Source organism: Mizuhopecten yessoensis, unplaced genomic scaffold (assembly GCF_002113885.1).
Source record: "Mizuhopecten yessoensis strain PY_sf001 unplaced genomic scaffold, ASM211388v2 scaffold6683, whole genome shotgun sequence".
Lineage (NCBI taxonomy): Eukaryota > Metazoa > Mollusca > Bivalvia > Pectinida > Pectinidae > Mizuhopecten > Mizuhopecten yessoensis.
In genome coordinates, this window is record NW_018406672.1 from 1,180,749 (window position 1) to 1,207,839 (window position 27,091).

A 27,091-nucleotide genomic window follows, 5' to 3' on the forward strand; every position below is an offset into this window, starting at 1 on the left:
AGCGTGACGATATCATTGTGTGACTTTGTGAGCTTATTTAGTCCAAATCACGCGGCGTGATCAAGCCAAGGCGGAGTTTTTCAAACAAATAATCCTAACGGATACTCTAAGTTCAGCCACATTGATTTTCCACGTTGGCATTTTGATTTCGCCATTGACTGGTATGCCACTCTTAACGCAAATTCAGAGGGAAAGAGCAATTGCGATGTTGATGGATGGTCATAGCCAAACTGCTGTCGCACGGCAGTTTGGTGTTGGTCCGTGTACAATTAACCGTCTCTGTACACGTTTCCGTTATACTGGGGTTAGTTTCCGATCGTCCCATGAGCGTTCGTCCGCGTGTAACGACCGCACGACAAGACAGGGCGATTCGATTGTCGCACTTGCGCAACAAATTCAAGACTGCTGTAGAGACTGCGTTGCATACCTTAGGTTCTCATGGCTGACCCATTATTCCTCAAACTGCCAGGAACCGCTTGCGTGCCGAGATAATCATTGCGCGCCGACCTTATGTCGGGCAACCACTGACACCACGGAGGCGGCAAGTGCGTCTTGACTGGATGCGCAGACCTGGCCCGAATAGGTTTGGGATGCGTCGATGGAAGCATGTAATGTTCACCGACGAGTCTAGATTCTGTCTGTATCACTCAGACGGAAGAAAAGGGGTATATCGCAGACGCGGTGAGCGTTTCGCCGACGCATGCGTGGTTGAACGCGATAGATTCGTAGATTCGATGGGGCTTTTGTAATGGTTTGGGGAGGCATCTCCCATGGAGCAAAACCCCTCTTAGTGGTCCTGGATCAAAACCTCAATGCCGTTCGATACAGAGACCAGATCCTCCAACCGCATGTCCTTCTACTTCTCAGACGTCATAACCTAATTTTCCAGCAAGACAATGCTCGACCGCATGTTGCCAGAGTCTGTCGTGATTTTCTCACGGCAAACAAAGTTCAGCCTCTGGAATTGCCCCCATATAGCCCCGACATGTCTCCCATTGAGCATCTGTAGGATGAGCTGGACAGGCGTATTAGAAAACGTCAAAACCCCCAACGAACAAGGCCCAGTTGACCGCAGCATTAACACAAGAATGGAACAACATTCCCTTAAGGCGAATAAATGTTCTCATGAATTCAATACATAGGAGAATCCGTGCAGGGATTCGTGCAAAAGGTGCCCACACCAGGTACTGAAGTGTCATTTTGTTTTTCGCGGGTATCCCACTTTGAGTAACTACTGATGACACGAGTGACGTCACACAGACTTTTCTTCTACAGTATTGTAAAGAGTAGACTTGTCTCTTCATATTGATATAAAATGTTGTACAAATTTCCCAAAATGTCATTGGCTATTGGTTGCATAATTTGATTGTGCTTTTCTTTTTTTTGTTCAGTATATAACCTCAATATGTTTAATATATTTTATAGACAAGGATTGATTATACAAGTTGAACGTTTTCCGAGTCATTCGTGCCTTTTCCTTACATGGAAGCGAATATATGAAAAATATCATTATATGAGAGCGATTGAAAAAAAAATAAGCACAGGGATGCAAACTCTCACATCCTGATATTTTTACAAGGTTTGCTCTGATCAAGTGGTAATTCAGGGAAATGTTCCCGGTTTCTAAACGACATATGCAAAATATTGATTATGAAAAAACACTGAGTATAACCAAGGACGTGTGTGATGGAAGGTTACCAGTATTTTGGTATTGTTACTGATGGAAAGCTCTGGGTTGTAAAGGGGCGACTTAACATTTGATTTGATCATCGCTTCAGTCTTGTTCGGATTAAAAGGCAATTAACTACGTTTTTGACACTTTTCCAAAACATTTTAAGGTCGGAATTAGATTTAAATTAAATTTGACGGTGATCACGTGATATGTTTCCTTACAATGCGTTATCAACAAATGACCTAGTAGGAACTATTACGTCTGATGAAAGGTCATTTATGTTAACTAAGAAAGAAGAGGAACAAGGGCAAAACCATAGCAAAAACCAGCATCAACAACTTTCTAAAAGGACGATCGAGAATATTTGATAAAGCAGGGTGCCTCCTATTCGAGTGATACTATGTAGCCAATCGGAGGAGAGAACATATCGTTCCATAATTGAAGAGATTGTGCAGCATATTTGTATACCAATGACTGCCAAAAGCCCTGAAGGAAACACAGAAAATGAGAAATGTGTGTTCAATGTTTTTCGAGTCACTGAACGAGAGAGTGACATAATTCTATTAATTGGTAAATATTGGAGCGTTGTGGCAAAATCCAACCCTTCCAAGTATGTTTCCCCATCGCAATCTAATTATGATATGGGTTTGTAATTCGACACCATACAGGGATCACTGGCTTTAAACACTGGCATCATGTTATAAGCAGTCTTTCAACCTGTAGGGTACATAACGGTGGACATGGAAAAACTAAATAGCATAGATCAAGGGCATGGAATGTATCTCAAAGGAAATTACTGTTTGATTCATCTAATGAAGCTTGAGACCCATATATTTTGTTTATGATACAAAATTGTATCCTGGAAATAATCATTTTGCATCAATACACAAAGTCTTTATTGATATTTGGCATGTGTTTCGCTGCCTCTGGCGGAAAACTTCCGATCTACAAATACCCGGCTCAAAATACAAATGACAACAACTAAGATTCAGAACAAAGATGTTCGAAAAAGCATAAATTTACTTGTCTTTCAAATTCTTAATCCAACAACAGTATCTCAGGACATAGTTAACATTACATGTTGTAAGAGGCAACTAGTGTGTCAATCCCCTGCAGAAATGGGGATTTGCGTTAATACATAAATGGCGATATTTCTTGGCTAGCGGAAAGGGATATCCAAATATTTTATTGTGCTAGGAAATACTGTCTAGCTCTCAGGTCATGGCACATGTTGTGCAAAAACAAAGATATGACGTCACACTCATACTGTATGTATGTAACTGAAACTGGAAACTGTAGCTGAATGCTGATTGGTCAACATGGCAGCACAGGAAAGAATTAATTGCATCAATACAGCTGGGAATATAATAGCGTAATATTTTGTTCCATACTCGAAGGACATCACAATTGGTAAAAAAAAACCTGCGCAGTATTTTGATTGAACTTCTGAACACAGTTCTACCGCTTTTTGTAATTATTTGTTAAAAGCTGCTTATGGTATCCACTGTGTAAATAAATTAATGCCTTAGTGTATGTAAAAGAAAATGTACCCAAACAAGCAATTATTATACAATCGCTTCAGCTGTATCTGAACAGAAAAATCTATGGATTAATGAATTGATTGGAAAAGTCGTTCTGATTTGTCAATGCCTAACATGGTATTTTCACATTGTAACAAAAAACACTTTGATGTATCTCATAGTTTGAAAGATATCGGTTTTATCACGTTGATCAAATTCGATATCTAATTGGCAAAATGTAATAAATGTTGTCTAGAAACAACGAAGATAATATATTTTTTCTCGGAAATATTTACTAGGGAGACACGCTGTGCTTTCTCTGAAACATTTACTACGAACCACGTACTCTTTCTGAAATATCTACAACAAAGACACCGTGTGTTCTCCCCAAAATGTGCAATACAAAGACACGATATATTCTATGTGAAATATTTATCATGAAGAGTCGCCATGTTTTCTGTCCACGGACACTTTGTAAACGACGCTTTATCCCATTGGCTGCCAAAAGATCACACCTAGATTACAAAGCAAACGCCAAGCTTATGCTTTAAACCATCGCAGACATAAAGATTAGAGCGATAGGAAAATAATGAAACGGCAAATAAAAAACTCGTTAAACTGTGTTGATAAAAGGACACCAGCTATCAGTAAACTTAGAAAGAGAATACTGGAGCTTTCGTTTTACATGTATAATCTGCTAGCAATACGTCTAGAAACAAACAAGGCAATTGCAGTGGCGACAAAACCAAAAGACATCTGAGCAAATGACAAAACAACATGGAAGCGCTAAGCACCAATATCAGAGTGAACGCCACGAGATATCTTTATATTATAGACACATGGGCAATACTGTCTAGCTAATTTTTAACACTTTAGGTGAACAAAAAAGCTTTGAACGTATATTTACGGCTTAAAAGTGATTGTTTCTCCTCTGAAAACACAGGTTTGCAACAGTGCAGGGAAATGTTATGTTGTAGTTAAAAATCCTCTCTCAATACATCGACGTAAGAGGTGGATGAGTGTGGTATAAATAGCACAGTGTCAGCTATAAAAGACGAAACAGTCAAGAAAATACGGCTATAAATTAAACGCCAGAGACACAGAGCAGTAAAAAAAAAGGTAAAAATATCCAGAAAAAAATGGAACAACGAAATCGCATCCAAACAGAACACCACAAAGCAGGCTGGATTCCCCAAGGACTGTATCCCATTTCTAAAAGGAAAGGTCTTTCGAAATTGCCTATCACGTTTTTCGGTCACACAGGATGCTAACAGTAAGGGATAGTGAATTCGTTGAAACCATCAGCAACGTTTATTTCGTGAAAACAGAAAATGTTCAGCGTTTTCGGAAAAGGTTAAATTCTCTTGGGAGTTTGTAACGAGACATAAAATCGAGAAGGGAAGTGTTAACTGTTTTAATGTATCAGAAACGGAGGCCGTGCTTTATCCCTCAACACGTAATGTAACCTGTTTATAGCTGTTGACAATTGCTTTTTCTGTTTTTTATAACCTGATATTTAATAGTTGATGCTGCTGATGTTTACTAGATCTGAGGTGGTTTTAAAACTAGGTCAGTTGTGATTTGTGAACCTGATTATAAAAGACAATGCAGGGCTAGATTTAGAATTTAGACTTTTTAATGCGTTTTGACAGAATCGTGTTTTTTCGAGGGGTTGTATGTAAGTGAATAAATTGTTTTCAATCCCAAGAGACTAAATCGAATCAGATTTGATTAAAAATAACACTATTAGCTAGCGCAAGACATCGTCACTAGACACCAACCTGCACAATATACACAACTTTGAAATTGAGATTTTAAAATCAATCGGAAACATTTTAAATTAGACAGAGGACTTTGGTCTATGATAACAATTAGTCTACGGAAGTGTTAACGTTTTGGAAAAGGATATAAACAACCCGTAGACAATAATTTTGCCTGGTTTCGTATTTCATCGCACGATTGCCTTATTTATTAAACATTTTGAAAGTTCAAGACATTATTTATTTGATATTGGCTGTTATATCAGGGTGCAGTTCATTTACTATACGAGCCTTGTTATTATTAGTGACGTCCTTTCATTATCATTTGGTTCTTAATTTGAGTAACATGACTTTAAATCCATGAGAAAAACAATCTAGGTAAACCTGTGCGTATCATTAACTACGTTATTTGTATTTCAAAGTCATAAAATTCAATTGAAATCTATTTAAAATATGCTACGTTTTCAATTGTTTTTTTCAGTCATTCACGATATTAAAAAACCCACGTCGTTTGAGTCGTGAAACTGTTCATTATCAAAATGCTCAAAAATAAAAAAGTTTTTTTCAACCTAAAAATGTCTTCCCGGGTAATATATCGTTTAAAATTAAAACGCGAACAACACACGATTCTTTCTCTTACTATATATGAAACGCAAAAGAAAGCTCCAGGAGTGTGGACTTGTAGTAGAGTGGAACAGGTTTGTCTCCGTTTGTCTGATTATTTATTTAATATCGGCATCGACTTACTAAATATTTGAAAAGGTGCTTCATTTCCCAGTATTCTAAGTGTTTAGTATTTATCTACTTAAATCAGTTTCCGTATCGGTAGCACTGCTTGACTCCGTCAAGTAATCACATCTCTACGATCTCATTACATTTGTATATATCGATTTCAAATATTTACTTCCATACAAACAGAATACAAAACTATGTAAAGGTGAATAAGTGCAGGTTTGTATATTGCTTTACACCTGTGCAACATTTAAAGGACTTACCAGCATAAAGATTATTTTCGGAAAATTAAGGAAATATAAAACAAAATATTTATCCGTCTGCATAAGTAAGAATACCGTTACTGTTTTAAAAACACAAATCGCTATTTTCAGTTATAAACAAAACGTTCTCTTTTCTCAAACAAACAATGGCTACCAAAGCGCTTTCCAAACACCTTTGATTAACGGGCGGTTAACAGTACCAAAATGTGCCGTATATAATGGATACAAGTTTAGTTATGGAGGTAGTCGGTTATCATTTGGCCATGATGAAAACAAAAAGTGTTTCGATATAGAGATGAAAAGTACAAATTCTATTTGTATATACTAAAAACATTCAGACAGCTGTGAATTTGCAGAATTCGTCTGATTGTTCCTTAACAGCGAGTAAATATTATTTAACTGACAATCGTTCTGCAAAAATACATGCATGTGATTATTTCACAATGTATAACAATATTTAGATTTTCTGTTTCTACCACATTGCAGAGTTATCTTTCCATATTTTACACAGATGAATAATAAATGCTTTCTCTATGTTCGAAACTATTCTGTCTAGTTTTCTCATTAGAAGCTGTAACTTATACATGCACAATAATATGCACGCTCCAATGATAAAAGATAGTAACCTATTATTCGAATTAATTACATGAAATACAAGGAAAGGCCAATTTAAAAAGTAGTATGTCAATGCAGAAAGTCTCACAAAGTAAACTTTGTGCACAGATATATACCATTATGCTTTCGATATTGGCTACTAGTAATAAGGATATATGCTACTTTACACATAACGTAAGTGTTTAGCCTTATAATCGCATTAAAAATCAAAATTGGCATCACACTCTTAAGTTACTTCATAATCTGAATAATACAGTACTTGCTTGGTATTTTAAGTGATGAATACAAACATACATTTAATAAACCAAAGTGTCTGGACAAAATGTATCCAACTGTTGTTATATTTGATGTTTAATAAGTTTTAAATATTACTTTCCATTGCAAATGAGCCTTCATGAATATCAAATACTTGTCTATTAGCTTGTCTTGTTTATTGCTATCAGCTAAGGTATGAACTATTAGTTTGCATTATCTGTGACTTAAGGTAATTAACCTTTTAATTCAATATTAGCGTCCTGACGTATTTACAACCTCAAACAAGCGCCTGGCGATGTTACGTTTCAATATCTTCCGCGTTAACAAAAATTATGGAAAACTATTTTCAGTAATTTATAATTGCCAGGGCGTCAGTGGCATAGCGGGATCTCTGTAACCGTCGCTCGAGGACGCCCACTAAAACAGAGCACCTCAACCACGTGTACATGCCACCCAAGAACGCCCATATGATGCAGAAGATATATCAAATACTGATAGAACATTATGTTTAAATTGAACGAAAGGCCCAAAGGGCCTGTGCATATAGCAGATGGGTATTTAGGAAAGAATGACATAATTGATATAAATATACTGTACACACATAGTATTTACTATTACAATAAGAACCTTATGAAGACACAAAGACTTAATAATGATTTTTATTATTCTGTGCAGAGGTATGTGTTGTGTGCATTTATCGATATTTTTGTTCGATTGATAATACAATTTTATTCGGCATTTCAAGTCAATTAATAATATAAATAGTGATTAATCTATTCTAAAAAGGTCTTGACGGGTTTTTACAAGATGTCTAGTGATATTTTATCTTGCTAGTACAGACGTAATTCTTAAATGATACTAAAGCATTTCAACATAGCTCTCTAATAAAGATCCACAGCAAGCAAAGTAATAAAGAACTTTTTAAAGCCAGCGATAAAACCATGTTTAAATTAACATTGAATAGACTAACATTAATTATCTTTTGGAACTACTGCAGTACTGTAAAATTACCATGTCTCCTCTCTATTTCGTTTCTTCCATAAGTATACGGCAGGTCACACCAACATGTTTTTGCATGAACACTGATCATATCTTGTTGCATATATACCGTGTGATGTATATTTGTTGATTGACCTTCATCTTATACATGAACAAACTAGCTAGAATTTAAAGAGAATGTTTCTTCAGAAGAAATGAGGATTAGACCTCCCTAATGTGTCAGGAATGCTTACTTACCTTTGAGCATTTTGTCATACTGTGATCTGTGATCCGAGATGGTAAGGTCCAGCAGAGCTATAGGGACGGACATGTTTTGGTGTTGAAGAGAGGTATTTACTATCTCTAGCCAGGGTGGCATTACTCCACGTGCCGGTACCACACCTGCAAAAGGAGGGTAAAATAGGAATAAAAACGTTTCACATCATCAATGCACAAGTACAAAATCAGAAACCAGAGTCAGTTCAAAGTTGCAAAACCAATAATGGAGGAGCCAAACTCAAAAACAATAAATTAACGCAAACCAAGAACAAATTGATGATTTTCAAGGAAATATTTGAAAGAGTTCAACAAGAAAAAGAGTGAGTGTATCAAAAGGGTAAACATACATGTATTTCTACTTCAATGACGACACCAGCCATGTTAACTTAGCCAAATCAAATAAATGTCACGTCCTAAAATTGAGAATAAGTGAAGTGAGAACCAACTCACAAGAGTTACTAGTCTGACATTCATATCGTGTAGGGAAATATAATATTTCCCACTAAGATCATGATGGAGGTCATCCAACATGCCTGTAGTCTTCACAAACCTATATTTCCTAAATAATTTGTTTTATTTTAGTCCGTATCATCTATTACTGAAAGCATGGTATTCTGAGCAAGCCCATAGATACCGAATCTACTATGACATGTTTACGCCGTAGGTGGGAAACTTCTAAGCTGAAATATAGTTATTTGCCAAAAAATAGTGACAAGAAGATGGCACTAGCAGCATCAACGCCCTCTCCTGATGAGAGTAGGGATATTACTACAAAAAAAATGACAACTATCGGGAAATTGAAATCATCACACTGATAACGTATCACACGGTCTAGTTGTAAGCTGTCCTTGCTAGTCCTGTGTATGTTAAGATTGAGGTAAACTGGTTATGTAGAAGAGTCTTTGGTGTCCTTTGATTCCAGTTTGGGAAGTGATATATAAATGACCTACGTGGTCGATACATTTCTAGACGATATATCTGAAGAAAGAAAAATAAAATAAATGTTTAATATTCGTTCCAATACGCCTTTTGGTCCCTCAGCTCCATAGAAAAAATTGTCATTTGTTATGCCAACAGTCTGTTTAAAGATCTTGCCACCAAGATATTGTCAATCAGGAATCCAATCATTCTCTCGATTTCATCCTCATTATACATGTTTTTTTCTATCATAGTCCCATCGTGTTTTTCCACAAAACATGCCCTAATGGATCACGACCATATATTATTTTCGCTGTTTACTTTTTCCAGAAAAACGACAATTCGTCGATTTAATCGCCTTAGCGTGTTTAAGGTGAAAAATGGAAATTCGTTATAGTAGTTTATCACAGTGAAACTCATTAGGGGAGGAAATCATTACATAGCATATACCAATATGCATTACATAGCATATAAATGCATTATTTAATAATATGTGTAACATGCGGTTTAAACATTGTTTTCCCTATATACCTTTGAATATATTTGCATTTGATGAGATCACTTTCAAAGAGTGATTCCATTTTCAACTATATATTGTCTATATAGCCATCTACTTTGCAATTGAATTAGCATTTGTGTGGTGTTAAACTCTCCTTTCAGAGAGAGATTTATACCTTGATATACATTCCTGGTTTAGAACAGTCCCCCGAGGTCAAATCTCCATACAAAAAGGCTACTTTATCGTTTTAAATCCGACAGCATCGTTTGTGCTATACAATTGCGTATGTAAATACAAATTAGTAGTGACGTAAGTGGCCTTGGCACATGCTGTTTGAAAAATACTATCCAATACATATAATGTGTTTAAATCCGTATCTTTTCCCTATGCGTTCAACTGGCAAACGATTACAAAGCTAAACGTTATGAAAGTAATTACGCGTCCAGCTACTTGATGGCTGGTATGGTAAAATAGGATTTGCTGCACAACGTTGTTAGTACGCAATGAGACATTTGAAATTAAAACCGAAATATTTACAGATAACGTTTCATTAATTGGCGAAATACAATTTAGTCTTGTCTCTGCTCTAGTGTAGAATATCATAGCCAAAATATCATTACAGCTGTAATAGAGTAGCGAGAAGGGGCATTATATTGTGTTGGTATGAAAGGAACCTAACGGAATTCCAAATTGAGTTGGGTTCCGACTAATGGGGTTTGGAATTCAAGCATGCCCATTAGAGGTAAATCTTTTTGATTAGATCCAAGTAACATTTCAAATAAGAATTCGTTGCAACTGTCGTGGAAAGGTCACTTTGTCAATGTTAAGGTCGGGCATGTGTTACATGTACATGTAATACAGTTGTACTGGCGGATGTTTACGCTCTTATCAAACATTGTGTAAATGAACTCGATTGATTCCGTTCAAAATATCTGGTGCAACAAATAGCCCGGCGTTCTATAAAAATGGAAATGAACGATTTCGAAAACACATGTGTCGGGGGTGATAAAAAGGGCGATGCTTTTGATTACGTTTATCATAGTGCTTTGTTGTTTTCTTGTCAAAACACCAGTTCTCGCTTTCATGACGTCATTTGGATAGGGCCTTAAGGACTAGAGGCGTTCATTTACGGCCTCATCGGGGATTTATAATTAGTTGTAATATTCGTAATCTTGAAGTAATGAAGTACACAAACATGAAATGTCAAATTCATTCGACAATTGGTTTAGGAGATATGGCATATCGAGGGGAGACATAAACCCGCATTTTCATGATAAAACGCGGGGATATGGTCTGTTGTGCGCTATTTGGTTGAAACTTGACAATTTTAAAGGAAATTAACTAAACACTCTTAAATTTTTGAAAGCCTCCGCATGCAACAAACAAATACATATTGAACATGCTTAAACATTGTTATACTAATGTTCACTCGTAGAAAGGAGTTTTTGATTGTCACATGTGGAGGCTTTTATTTCTGCATGGCAGCTGTTCAAAAACACCATATTTTGGCTATATGGTAGTGCATCTACGCATGCGCATTGGAATAAATCTGCACCAAGCAAGATAGCCCCAATTAACCAATATGATGTCTTTACTGTTGTTTTTGCCCATAACGCCCTAAGTCCTTTATATAGCGGTTGTCGTCGATTAAACAGAACACGCTTACTCCTCAGAAACACTTGGTATGATTACCCTTGTAATTTTTCAAAGGTCAATATGCAATCTTTTCTATGTTCATATTCTGTCCAAAGTGGGTTTTTGTTTTAGTTTGAATATCGATTCTGTTGACAATCCGGTATTTTTCCCCTTACAATTATACGAAGCTAAGAACAGATTTTTCGCGATACGTGACTGTTGAGTTTTGAGTGGGATCATCAGCTAAGGACTTACCAGGGTGATTCTAATTCTATTTATATAATTTGTAAAGTAAACACAGCATTGTGATGAGTTATAATGTGAAGAACGTGTTTAGTATCTACAAGAAAGATGACTAGAATGTCAGTTGTATTTCAACACTTTCAATGACTAACCATCATTGTATCCAATGATTTCCATTTGGAGGACAGTTTTCCATGATTCTTTGGGATTTCAAAACTGTTTAGAATACATTAAAAGAAAATTTGTCCCTGAAAAAAGACATTTCCTTAATAACTTGATACAAACTATCACTTTTGACGTTTTCAACATCAAAGAAGACATGCATTAACACTTTCTCGGTAAATCAAACCAGTTCAACCGATTGTCGACAATTTTAAGGAAATAAATTTGATGCACACAAAATACATACTGAAAAATTGACTTTAAGTGCCGTTCATCTTTTGCAATGGTGACGCAGTAATGCCCATCACGATAAATTTACGACTCAATGTCAGTTTTATAATTTGAATGTACATTGTTCGCGTGTAATAAGTAGTTAAAATTCAACACAATCACATTCATTTGTGTGGTGTCGGATAATGGGGTGAACTGGAGCGATTTATAGAACAGGTGTTTATGTTCCTTTGTAAAAAGTATAGCTTTTCAATGTCCAAACGTCGCGAGACGTCACAAAATGTAATAATAAACACTAATCAGGAATCTAGTAGATGTTAATGTTTATATATTGTTATTATAAGTACAGCTGTAGCTACTGAAGAGGTGAAGGATATTGCGTTATACGTCTCTTGCTATGATGTTTGACTGTAGAAACACACCGTCGTAATCATAACCATGACAGTCGACCGTTACCCCAATCATGAAAACGGCGACAAAAGTGAAAGTCTTATGGAACCATGCCATGTTTCGAGCGGTATTTGAAGAAAACAAACTGTATTTATGTTTGGTATGGTTAGATGTTTATCTTCAATGTCACATCAATGAAAACATAATTAAACGAAACGAAATACTGTCGACGTGTAAACCGTTGCACATAACACTCGGACGCACTTTACATTAGTACGTCATTGAACCGAACAATTTGCAACAATGTATCTTTAGTACTGTATGAATACTCTAAGGAGCTCCAGTCTTCTTTAAGAGGATACATATATTATAAGAAATGCATCAATTTCACATAAAAAGTAAAGAAACCGAAACATAATAAAACAAAAAAAGGAGAAAACAATTGGAATACTCAGTATAGGACTGGTATTATTTCTTTACAATCTATTTCCCTTTAAACGGCGTTTTCCTACAATGATAGATACACAGACAGTCGCGAAACGGTTTTCTCGCCTTCGTTGCAAAAAGAGAAAAACAAACAGCAGGATCAGACTAGTCTGTAAATGACGTCTATGGTTCATTTACAATACATTTCACTTAACACGGTGCTGCGGTACAGTAAACAGTAATAGTCATCGCCCGACAATATTGTCGCGAAATACAATTTTTGTGTTCGCCTGCATCGCCACGAAGCTCGTCTCATGAAATCTGAGCCTGTAAAAGTTACATGTACAATTGTATATACGAACGTGTTCGAAAGGTCGGGTGTGATAACACTCAGCACTGTGTATCGATTAAGATATATTTCGACGGTTGTTGAGATCGATGACAAAAAACATGTATGTATCTATGAAGCAAGGTGACATCAGTGCTTTGTGTATATTATTATTTAAAGAGGCTTGTGTATTGATCATGGCTATGTTTGGGAAACTGAAGCCAACACATACCAATGCCTGTGTTTCAGGTATCTTGCTAAAAACTTGATAACTGTATGAACAGTTTTAATGCACACAATGCTTCAATGGAATATGCTCGCACTGTAATGAAAATTTTGATTACGAAGTAGGGAAACAGCTATTTAACAAATGGTTTGTCGATACCGAAAGCCAAACAAAGGAAACGTTTTACGGTATAATTTGGTCATTTTGTCCTCATCGTTGACGCTTAACTTTGAAAACGTTTGATGTTTTTGAGGATGCCGTGTATACTTAGCGTGGCCATGTCGTATATCAAACGTGTATCAATAATGCAATCTCTGAGCGAATGCATATACATGTAAGACAGTGTACAAAGTATAATCTTAAATGGTTGTAGATTGTATAATCCTTTTACCGGATAAAATAGAACATAAATAAATAGTTATGGATTTCCTTCACGAACAGCAGGTTTATCAGCAGAATCAAAACCTTCCTCGATTTGTGTTTAGCTCGGTTATAGTTTTTAATATTGTCATCAAAGGGGGTAACAAAACCGCACGCGCTGTGAATGTTAAACAGGTGCTTAAGACGAAAGCGCCACCAACTGTGAATGTTGCCTAGTAATGACAAACATGGTGGTTCTAATTTTCCCTTCACGCCATCAATATCAAAAAGTGAATAAATAAATACTGAAAAGTTATGCAGTACAAGTTTGCCTTTTTAAGGGAAGTTCGAAAACCCTACAGAAACATTGAGCTTATATATACAATTTGTCTTTATATCTGGACTTTGGTGACTGTAGCAACTCCAACATGTAGAAGATAACCTAAGCACATTTTCACTCATTTATTATTTGTCTAAATTATATTACTGTCCTATTAGTCATGCTGTTGCACTGTATGGCTTCAACAATGTTGATAACAGAAGGCCTAAAAATCTTTCTTACCAAAGATCTAACACATTAAAAAAACATTTGATAACCTGAAACAAATAATTAAAATCATATGGAGGATGTCGAGTGGTAATTAATACAAGAGAAATGGCAAACAGAATATTATTTCTGAACAGAATTTACCAAATAGGGATTCTTTTTCAGATTTGAATTTGTAGATGAAGCAAGAGATGAAGTATTGGACATAAACAAAATCATAATGCGATCAAACAATACAAACAAACATACATGACGAGTGGGTGTAGCTACATCAGCTGATTAAGCTCATTCTCTAAGGTAAACCGCCCACGCAAACAGCTCTCGATTTGTTGAAATTGACCAATTATAGATATGTACTCGAAACATTTCTTCTATAAAGGACGCTGGTGGACTTTTATATCGGTTCCCTTTATTACACAGGTTTCCTTATAAACAATGGTTTATTGCATCATTTCAAACAATTCAAGAAAAAGGACTTTCCGAAACCCTACCCCAGGCACCAGATTAACCGCAGGAAACTACGATTTCCAAACCAAATGTGAATATCACGTCATTGCGTCTCTCTTATGCGGATTGATTTTTTTTATTGTTGTGAACAAAGTACATCCATATTTTAATAAAATATCTCTTTAAAATATGTTGTCTTCTACTGCTTTTCATACGCTAAGTTGTAGTTATTTCAGCAAACATACCATTTCTAGCTTGCAGGTTGTAGCTGAAGGAACTCAAGAAGGAAACGGGAAATCAAAATGAAATTGAACAATACGATATACTGAGGTTTGTTTTCTCCTTCAAAAACATCAATTGCGAAAACTACCTTTTTATTTGAGGTTTAATGTCTAAATATCAGTTGAGGTTTTATGAACGATGTCCATGGAAGAGGCCGTTTAAGCCCACTTTGGAGTTCCATTCCACGCAAATATAATGATTTGCGCAGTGTAGCAAGGTACTCCACCATTTAAGATAGTACTCATTTTTCGGATTTTGGTTTCTCTTGATTAGTTGACAGAACTCACAACCACAACCGAAGTATAGCTATAATTATCACCTCACAAACAAGTATAAGAATATACCTGGCAGATGCATTCTGTTTGCGAATTTGACTATAACTACAGTGTACTCTAGCGGAAAGATGAGTACGCTGAGGTCGTCATAAAAACCCGATATTTAACTATAGAAAACTGTACGTACCATAATAAAAATAAAATCGTGTAGTCTTAGATTGTGGTTGACCTTAATATTATCAGTAGTGAAACGTGAGTTACCATACTAGGTATAACGTGTATAAATCACCCATTTTTAGATGTACCTGGTTTTGTATCAAGGTTACCATTGTGTAATATACAGTGTCATCTTGTTTATTTTAAAAGACTCCGATTATGCAGAAAAAGACGTCTAAGACCTTTTGTTTCAAAAGCCAGAATAACTTAAAGAGAGGTTTAACAATAAATAAATACATTTAAAAAATTATCTAATAAATAAACAAATGAAAAAAAAATCATCTAATAAAAAAATAAATGATAAAAAATAATCTAATTAATAAATGAATGATAAAAAGCATCTAAATAAATGAATAAATAAACATAGAAATCAAAATCCGAATGAGAGATATCTGAATATTCACAAATGTTTTGAGCTTTCTGTTTCTTGATGGTCACTTTGATTCTCTATAAATGCAATATCAGTTACAAATTTCAACATTTTAGGCTGAACAAGTCTTAACAGCTGGTCCAGGATATAAATATTCCGAAAGCGAGTTACAATTCCTTTTTTTGCATCAGTGTATGTTTTGTTCGTTTGAAAAGCGTGCCTTAATTCACTGTACAAGTTATTATTTCGTTTCACAGGAGTCCAACTCCCAATATTCGTTAATTAGAAATGCCATTCACAATCACAAAAGTATGTAGTTATACATTTTTTTTGTGCAGACTAACTAACTGTTATTGTCAGATTAATATCTGCATTTGGCATTTCGTGAATATAATACATTCTGTTTGACAGTTGTTAGGATACAATATCAACACTGACGTCATTTTTTCATAGACAATAATACACACTTTCATGTGCAGCCAAATGAACCATGCACATAATATCAATTTGACAAGTTTGCCCGAAACAAAATAGCCGATTGGTATCACATTGACTGCGTTTAGGAGCTCACGGGATACGCATCATGGGTTCACAATCAAATCAATGTAAAACGTTAGGACTATTATTGTGTGATTGTGTGCGGGGAATCAATCATTGCAACCCATACGTTTGGGTCTGTTAGAATGACTATTAAATAAGAATATGGCATCACCCGGTACATTTTGCCAATAGGTCCTCTGGAGATTTGTAACAACGAATCTCTTATCATTTATCTCGCTTTCCTCTCCTTACCAACTCCTCGTCCCAGACATCGGCAAAAACGTTTTGCGGTAGTAATGGAAAATTATCTCTTAAAGCAACTCGACTTGAATATTAAGATATATGTTTGGGTCCGAACAACATAAACAGTACCACACGGTAAATTTGTAGATCGGAATACGGGTTTAAATCATGTTACATGTATATACCTAAATACGTGATTAAACCACTCACATGAACGCATGATGAATATAAGGACCATTTAATGTCAAAAGCGTAAAACGTGCCATAATAATGATAGGACCAGTCGATGAGCATTACTTACAATATCTGGTTCCTGCTTTCTTTGTTTTCGTTCCTCTCGTAATATCGATGTTTTTTGAATAACAACAACAATCAATAGTCCTCTAGTTCTCCATAACAAAATTGTTCGAAAAGTTTCGGTTATGTATTTTTTTAATTTAATTTTTAATTACAGTAGTGAAATATAAGCTGTCCGAAGGCTTAACTTTATAAACAACACGACATGCTAATAACCCTCTCTGTTTGATATTTCTGGGCCAACCTTAATAAGACTGGGTATCTGTACTCTTCTATAATGACATACCACGCCAGTCTCCATTGTTTGACCCAGTGACATATGCATGCAAGTAGGCGGAGAATGTTCTTTAACAAATAAGTTGTACAGCACAGTTGTCCATTTTCTGTGTCATGATGTTTTTGAGGATGCTGTGTATGTTTAGCGTGGCCATGTCGTATTTCAAACGTTTATCATTATTGTAATCTCTGATCGAATGTACATAGTCTTCTATGGTTGAGGAGGGTTTCATTCTTTCACTGGATGAAATAGAAACATAACTAAATAGTTACGGATTTCTTCAACATAGAGCAGGTTGGTTTATCAGCAGAATCCAAACCTGCTTGATTCACTCTCGATAATGAATTGACTGACGGTGGTCTTCCGCTTGTTTACATAACACACGCATTTGTAAACATAATACCCCATGATTAATTCAGTGTTTACTGTAACGTTCAGAATTCCAAATACTATCTCTATTTATTTACTGGTAAATTATGAGTTTCATCAGCACGGGGGAGAACCTGGGAAATGAAACCATTCTTACTAAATTCATTTCTAGAGATTATAGTCTAGTATCATTACAAGAGCAGCAAAACAACTTCAGCGAACCAGACCTGTCGAGAGGCTCTGAGCGAGCAACAAAGACTTCCCTCCCAGTCACGAGGTACACATCAAAATAGACAGTGCAATAATACTAGCCGACGGCCGATATGCCCGGCGATTATCTAACAGTGTGTATAGTACATATTGTAAACCCCACCGTGCAACGTGCTGAAAGGAAAGGGTTCGAGTCTTGGCGTTCAAAGCAATAATGGCTTTAGCTACAATAGCTTGCGTTCAAGGCAACCTATCCGAGGCTACAGTAGTAACGTAAATATAATCTATATAATGACAGTACTTAATATCAAAGTTAATGTGAAAAAGAAAGACTTTTTGAGTAATGTGAACGTGCACGGTGCATCTTCGAGCAGTTTACATAGTGGGTAAAAAACAAAACAATGCCAAACACCTAGTTTGAGAGATGAATATTTGTTTGTTTCAGGAGTTCGGAACATCACGTGATTATTTATTAATTCAGGATCAAACGAAGGTGTATACAGTAGATCTTGACCCAGATGTAACATACTTCATTACATAAACGATATCTTTAAGTTAGATTTTAAAATTTCAAGTTTTTCGGAAGATACGAATAGAAATAATAGTATTTCAATTTACATGTATAAAAGATGTATCTAAAGGTACTTATTTTCAGTTAGAAAATATCACCAATCCTAAATGAACTTTAATAGCGAGCGCAACGAGCGCTTTTTGTATCGTACGCGTGGTATATATATAATTCAAACAAAAAGCTATATATAGAAACACAAAACGAAACTAAAATACTATGCGATCTTTTTTTCTTTACATCGTGCAAAATGGACTTTAAAATTTGCGACGCTCTGATTGGTTATTTATAGATCAGAAGCTAAACAATCGTCGTTTTAAACATCTCTGTGGGAATAAAAAATATGTTTCAAATCGTATCTTATTTACGTGAACTTTGCAAACGTATTCGTTATGGTTTGAAGAGTTTCTTCCTTAAAACGGGTTTAAGAATTAAAGTTATCGACGTTTTTGACGAATCAGGTTTCGCAATAAATATATTTGCGGTTTGAAAATCGCGGGCTTCAAAATTTGCCACATTCAGATTGATTGGAAAAAAACCGGGACAGAAAACTTCACCGGGATACATGCACTACCAAACACAAGAGGTTATATCCGATATAAAATAATCAACAAGAGTTTAGAATGAATTTTACCAGCTTTGACCTCATCACAGACAAGTTTTATGTATGACTCCGAGGTCTACCAATTTTAATACACAACAAGAAAACAACTGTCGGCTTCACGAAAGCTAGGTCTGTGCAAGTCTAGTCACTTAAGTGCAAAGGAGAACCGGTCAGACGAAGAGTTTCTTTGTTTATCAGCGGCAATGCTGATGAGCTGCCTGAAATACATGTCTGACGTGCATGTGTGGGTTAAAAGTAAGTATCCATAACCTACTTTGTCAGTTCGTGTATATGTCGCAACATGACTCCCCCGTCCCCCTCCCCACCATAGTGCGGTTTGCTTCAAGTCAGTTGGTTCAACCACAGGGGATAAATTCGTTATAAATGTCCGAAATACACATATGCTATACTGATATGGGTCACATCACACATAATGCTGTGACCCATATCAGCATAGTATCTGGTATATTTAAGACATTTGTTACGAATTTATCCCCTGTGGTTGAAGGTGGGATATCGAGGGGATTCGATATTCAAGGCGGCAGACCTATTGCTGGTAGTTTGCAGACTAATGTTAGTGCAGACAAAAACCCATGTATCGAAATTCTGCCACCTTCCAACATTTCACTAATTTTCCAGTAATGCAAGTCTTTAAATGTAACTCTTTGTAAGTCGTAATGATACGAACAGCTCCAAATATGTGTGTGTAACCATGATTAACATTGAAATAAATGGCTTTTCTTAGCTGTAATAGTAAATTTTTGGTAATTTGAAGAAACTGATTAATGCTGTTTGAGTAAGATGGCTGGGATCGGTTGAGATGAGGTCAATTTACATGCATCACAATACAGACTCAGTCCTGAACAAGTATAATCTTCCAAATCGGTGTCCAAAATTAAATTTTTTATCGGATCCGGATGAGAGGGTCTAGGGCTTGCAACGGTCTTCTTTCCCAGACTTTTGGAAAATTTGTCACATGTACATCTCCGATCGTCTGGCACGACAACGGGAAACATCTGACAAATTAAAACGATTGTTTTGGGCTTGAAAACGTACTCAACAGAGACTACCCCAGGTGTAGTAGATATACAAGGCTTGCTTTTTCATGTAAAAATCAGTCTTTGGTACGTAACAACGCTAGTTATAGTTGTTGGTCTCTAAGTACAATCGTCAGTACTTTCATGCCGACAACAAACTCTTTCCAAATGTAAATATAGATTTTTTTCTGGGTGACGCATTAATGAAAGTGTTGTAAGATGGCTGAATGTTGGACGCAATCAATACTTTGTAAAATATACTGGTTGATTGTTTTCTAAACATGATACACATTGCATAAAAATGGAAAATGAATTATTAAATCTTCCGAGCGTTATTTCCATTAACAAGCATTCCATGTCGTCAATAAATTGTATGTACCAAAGTGCACTTGTACTTGCATTGACGGCTCATGATCAGTCGACCATAAAACTGAAATTAGCATTGAGATATGGGTATTTTCAATTTGTATGTGATGCATTTAACACTAATTGCAATCAACAGGCCTCAGATTAATGAGTTTAGTTTACGACATGTCCGTTGCACAGACCAAATTTTTAAGATTCGTTGCATTACAAGATATATTTCATAACTGTTTTGATTGATAAAATAACCTTTCCCTTCTTATACCCCTCCTTGTCAAAATATTTGAAGGCTTTAACTGTGTTGAAGACTATGGTGACGTTATTTATGTCACATCTGATGTATTATGACGTCATGTGGCATTTTCGTCACGGGGTGTCGAATTTGGGTACAGGAAGAATTTGGGTACATGGCGAATTTGCCTGCACTAACGTTAATGTGTTAAGGAAAATACATTGCCATTCTTTTTTAAACGCACAACATGAATTTAGACGTGTTGAAATAAGTGTCTTTTTACATGTCCTCTAGATATTCAAATAGCAAATAAATGCTCGACCGATAGCACGGACGGAGTCGGCATTTATTCATAAATATAATATGAGTATAATAAATACGCATTCTCTGACTTCATTTACCGTACACACAAACAATCCTCCCACATATACCCTCGCATGGTTCATTGCCCTACAAATGTAAAACTAAGGGCGCCACCCAACCTGAAAACCTTATTAGGCGCGACAGGAGGTGGACCAGCCCGACAATGCTCAAGGTTTCTTACAAAATTGATGCTGGGATTTCTTAAATATGACGATGCCCACACATACATCTGCTACATAAACATAAAATTCTGCTATAATTTTATTTCAAACTGTACTTCGCCGTGCGAGGTTCGAAGCTAGAATGAACATACACGTACCCGTACACTACCCTTAGCATGTGCCTCAATCTGATTGGTCAAAACCTCTGCACGAGACAGGCAACTGCCCTCGTATACTCCGTGTAAACAGGACAAATATTTCCCCCTATTCTCCGAAACGCGGGAAAGTAATATTCATCACTTTTGTCTCTTCTAATTGATTAATAAAAACGAAACTTACAAAAGATGACAGATATCAAGCATTCTATAAAGTCCCTTTACCTTAGTTCTAATATTAATACCCGGCCTCCTCTGCCCCGGACGACGCAATATATTAAAAAAAATATCATCGTCAAAAAGCTACGTTTACCTGAACAATGTCTTTTACCATTAATGTTATCATTTCTAATATTTGTTCTACCCTTAATTATAACTGTATTTAATGCTTCCTAACATTGGTGTACTGTTTGTGTATAGAAATGCTTACCGGTTGGGGAATATGGATTGCATTGCAATACTTTGCCTTGTTAATAGATATTTTCTATGCACAGTAGATACTATTTCTTTCATTTTGTCCTGAGAATTTTTCATTCCAAATGGATCAGGCGATATATTGCCAATGGTGTTAAAATATTAGTAACAACAAAAAGGCCTACATGGAATATCTGACAGGTTTTCTTAATTAAAATACATTTCTATTTAAACTACCATTCATTTCATTTTCATGTCAGAATTAATATTCGGCGCACCTAGAATGTCCTAAGGAGGGATTCTGTTCATTTTGTTACTTTAAAGCTCTAAGCTGGCGCCCGAGATCTACACTATCATCACAAAGGTTACTGAACTATTTGCGCTCGCTTATAGGCAGTGCCTACTTCATATTATAACAAGGTTATGTTGTCATTTACTTAAAACATTAACATGCTCGTTTGAAGCACTCAAGATATTTTCACCATATAAGTGAGCACTCTTTTATTATATTTTTGAACAAAAAAAATCCATTCCTTTTAAAAATAATAATAATGAATACACCAGATATATGGATATGGTTACTACTTGAAATGAAAAAAGTCTGTTTTATTTTTTAATTGTAAGTCAGGTGAAATATTTACAGCCAGAACGTGATGCGCTAATGTTAGATTCGTCTTAGAAGTATCGATATCACTTGTAGCTGTATGCTTCTCGATCGGGTTTTCTCAATATAGTCTTGTCATCTTAATCACTCTTTATATCCATACAAACTAAGCTGCTCATGCATTTAACCGTTAACGTTTACTTTAATTACACCGCCTCAGATATTTACACTCATTTGCGCCTAAAAGGGACCAGGATATAGGAGGGATCGTTCTAAAATTGAATGCTGTCAGCTCATGTTTTGCATGTGTAAATACTGTTTAGTAGATAGAGCTCTAGAAAGGACCAGCCGTGTAATCTCCATCAAGCTTCAGCGTTCGTGCGTACTTTGGACCAGAGGAAGTCAGCGTCTCTGTCAATGTTTGTCAACAGTCGGTGGCGTCCTTTCAGTCTAAACACTTATTCTGGGTTTTAGTGTGTGATATGTTAGAGACAGTTCATTTGGAACAACACTCCTTTTCAGTAGCTTTTTAGTTTCGTACGATTCTCTTGTGTTTTGTGTACTATACAATAGCTTACGAAAACGGATATTGTGAACTAGATCATGCCAGCTACATGTAAGTGTTTTCCCTTCAGAAACGGAAGTAATTACATTTAGAGGTAAAAGTACATTGTGGGCAATTTATTTCTATTTTGTTCCTTCTAAGCGATAAACATGCTTGGCATTGTAAGACAGGCGATTGGATCACGAGGTTGCTCAACATTTTTTTTCAATTTTCTAAAATAGAAAACTGGGTTTACTCTAAATGTTGTCTTTGGGTAGCCTTTTAGATTCAAGCAAGTCTCGTTAACTCTATAATAGTGGTATCTTTCAAAAACACTCGATATTTTAATTTATATTTTGATGCACTTTTGCCGATATTGGTGTTCACTTAAATGTACTTCAAAGACCACGTCACTTCCGGGAACACAATTCATCACTAAACCATGTTACACACTGCAAGCAATCAGATGAAACTGGATGAACGTTGCGGGACTATTTACCAATAAGTGCAGTTCATCTCCTCATAAACAGCGCGGTAACACGTTGTAAACACATAGTTAAAGTTGCCTTGAATGTTGCTAAGTAAATTTGAAAAGTGTAGTAGATTTGCGGGCAAGTTCCTTTGCAAGTTATAATGATCCATTTAAACTTTATGAGCGACATTTTGTTCGACAATGTATCTTGTATATAACTGGCATAGAGTATCAGCTAATGTTGAATTTATGATTGATCTTACGATGAAATGTAATTCAGCATGAATAACAAAAGTACTGTTGAAATTGAAAAGCTGTCGTTTTTGTCTGGATTCTATGTACCTTTTGTCGTCAATTACAGTCTGTTACGTAATCATTTTCACATACGATGTCTTTTTGGGACATGTGTTAGTTTTTTATTATTGAAAATTATTATGATTTATTTGTCCAGAGGGTCAAAATAAAACCTTTTTTTCTTCTTTCAAAACAAGCGATCATCTATGTATAAAGTTGAGAACTACGTTGTACCTAGGAATGCATTTTCGGTTTTGTTGGCGAAACTCAGTGGTAAAATTCAATATGGTCAGCAGTTTTGAATACACCTGTTTTTTTCTTCAATGTTATCGTAATGTCTGGCCCGGTGCCATAAAAGAGGTCCTGCACGTGGTGGTCAGAGGGGCTTATTGGATGTATTTACATGACGTGTTGTCACCTCATCTGTTTTCCGATAGCCAAAGTACACCTAAGTGAGGTAATTTTACAAGAGCTGTCCATCTTCCGATAATTTATTTATCTTGTACTTTATAATAATTTAAAGAATTATACTGTCCATTTAAAGGTACTATATATGTATGCGATGTACAAGATTATGCTTCATTCATGATGTTATAATTATTTGGTATTTCATATCACTGATGTATCAATTATACGTTGCTGTGTATGCTTATAATGAGCCGTAAGGCTTCAAGTTGAATAAACAATACAATACAGTACGTAACCTGGCCCAGGTCCTCTGGGTATTTTGATTGGTCTTTATGCCGATCCAATTAGAGCTAATTAGCAGCATGTATTGTTGACATACATTCAGAGATCTTTGTTTTCTTAAACGGTGATACCGACATGACCTGATAAATGCTAAGTTTGTATTGAACAAAAACAGTAATTGAAAACGTATTGAGCGAACTTTCGTAAACGTGTGTTTCCTTTGTCGAGAGAGAGAGCACAAATGACCGGCGTCTCGACTCTTAACCCCTGAAAACCCGAAAACCCAAACCTTTTCTTTTTCTGATCTGATGAAATCGAGTACATACATGCCAGTCAGCGCTTTTCTTTTCAGGCACAGTATACTACCTTCAAACACGAACAGACGCGCACTCTGCACATAATACCCGCAAGAGGGCGTTGCGGTATGGATAGATAGATACATAGATAAACAACTCACTTAGCCACTGTGTACCGAGTCAGTAAGTATAGGCAGTCTGTGGGACGGGTAATCTGCTTACCCATTCTGCCCCTTTATTGGATGTTATAATGGGATCATAAAGGACTCACACAACTAAATTATTTACTATATGTTATCACTGAACATTTTAGCTAAAAACGTTAATATTTCAACACCAGTGACAACTATCTAGACTCAACGATACATACCTAACAAAAGCTACACAAGGACTTGTTTGGTAGGTTCAATGGTATATTGGAGTGTCACAGCGTCCAGTAGTTGACCACCGGAAGTTTACAAGCAAAACCGGTGACCCAAAACAAAAAACGCGACGACCCCAGACTTTTTGCCTGTGCAAATCCGCACACAAACATGGAAATATATCAAAAGTACACATTTTTCAAAAGTTAAATAACTCTACATTTCATTAACCTATTAAATCTGTCATCAGTTCCTCATTAAACTTCCTCAGTGGCCCAGTAATTAGCCGGAACTAATTTAAGATGCGCCTATATATGTATATTAGCTACTTCAAGCTAACAACGGTGTCGACGAAGAGGTAAACAGGTAAACAAGATACATTTGTAGGAACTACAAAACGTACGAAACACTTGCTGATTGGCTGATTCAGTTGTGTGAGTCCTAACGATGATGAATCTATTCCGGACATGACCTGGTGTGATGATGTAACCCGTATTTCACAGGGGTTGGTCGCGGCTCTAATCATAATTTTAATTTAAGTTTTGTGCGATCATGTTGGTTTAACGTATTTTAAAACGCGATATCGCACATATTTAGTTCAATCTTATTAATGTATCATTTTTTTTAGTGAAAGTAAGAAATGTTACTATTGACCTGTATAATGAATCTGTACCGTTTACCGTACAATGTTTATACATTTGTGTAAGTACAATGTACCGTTTACAGATGACGTGTACACATTTTAACTTATAGCTGTGCGGTTTTTTTTTAATTAGGAGCATTAATAGGCACAGGTAAAAATCAAATCGTCATTTAGTGTTACTACAATGTTTTGCTGTGTTAGACATGTTTATATTTCTTTTTATTTTACAAATGTTAAGAGATATCGTTCCAGATCGATAAAGGGGCAAATGTGCCATGCAACTCGATACTTGGCGGGTATACATTAAAAACAGTAAACTGATTGAACACCGGGCACAGAGTTCGGGCACTGTGGCCCCTCGGTACCAACAGTACACGTCTCGAGACCTATGACGCGGTCGTACGGGTAATCAACCCCATGTCAGCTCGGCAGTGGCAATAAAATGGACGACTTTACATCCAGCACCTGCGTTAGGCGTAGAAAAAAATTATGGCTTAAATCCCAAAACAACCGCCATAGACGAAGTGGGTACTTATAACGTCTTTATTTCTTTTATTTCTATCGATCAGAGGATTTACTGGATCTGGATTAGGTCCTGTTCTAGCGCTTTCTGGTACGATACCCGGATGTATCTTCTTTATCTTATTCTTAAATCCACTGGCTGTGATCAACACGTGCACTAACATGGTTAGATCAGTTCTGTATTTCTAGAACAAAATTTCATCAATAAAAATGAGCCAAACAAAAATACGCAATTTAACACATACATGTACATTCATATACGTAAAGTACCAGAGCAAGTGTTAAGGATTCCCCTTGTAGAGACTGTATGAAAAAATAAAAAGATAAAATAAACAATAAAGATAAAACCTACAGTTTTTCTCGGAGTAAAATGCAACGAAACGAAGCCAAAATTCGAACCCTAGACCGCGGACACGCCTATACGGTCGTCTTAGCCAACTTATAAAACGACAGTGGAGTTATGTAGTGTTTTGCTTGCACTGAAACAAGGATTCTTAAGGAAGGATACACACTATACCCCAATACATTGATTTATTTGTTCACTTACTTTATATATTTACAATGCAACATTTGAACATGGATGTTTTAAATCATATATATATTATTTTCCCTAGTTTCTTTTGCTTTTGATATATTTCACATGGTGCGATTGTTAATCAAGTCCTATCGTTCCTGGCAATGTTTCTGTACCTTCCTGCACTGGTTCCTACCAAATTACAAATGTAACACACATACAGTACTAACCTCGTTAACTATGGTATGGTAGACACAGGACTCTTAAAGACAATTCAACTGTTGCTCACTAGTCATACTTCGTTGTTTTATTATAAAAAAATAAGGAAATTTACACTGTGCAAGAAAGATCCATCATATTTGATGCATGCGACCTACTGATGCCCTAGCGTTGTAAATCATAGCGATAAAATCACAAAAAGTGAGTTTCTGGTGAGGAATGATCGGGACTGTTACTGGTATAAACGTGTATTTTTGTGCATTTATTTTTCAACTGTTATATTTCATATTGTCAAAATTCTTAAGAGGCAGATTTTTTTTGCAGACTTTAGCAGGCGTAATAAGTATGATACGTTGAGAAACCAACATACTTTCAAAACCCCTCTTTTAATTTTTGAAATGAGAAAAATATATTTGGGAAAGGAATTAATATAAGCTCTTAGCTTTTGTCTTCCAATCCTTCTGTAATT

General features: G+C 36.0%; 1 protein-coding gene across 1 annotated transcript in view; it reads right to left on the reverse strand.

Annotated features, from left to right (window-relative positions):
- Positions 1 to 27,091, reverse strand: part of LOC110452432 (glutamate receptor 4-like) — a 95,555-nt gene that overhangs the window by 62,296 nt on the left and 6,168 nt on the right. Inside the window, exon 2 of the mRNA XM_021500960.1 lies at positions 8,054 to 8,197. Within this exon, the coding sequence (XP_021356635.1) occupies positions 8,054 to 8,197 (144 nt within the window). The remainder of the gene's footprint in view (positions 1 to 8,053; positions 8,198 to 27,091) is intronic.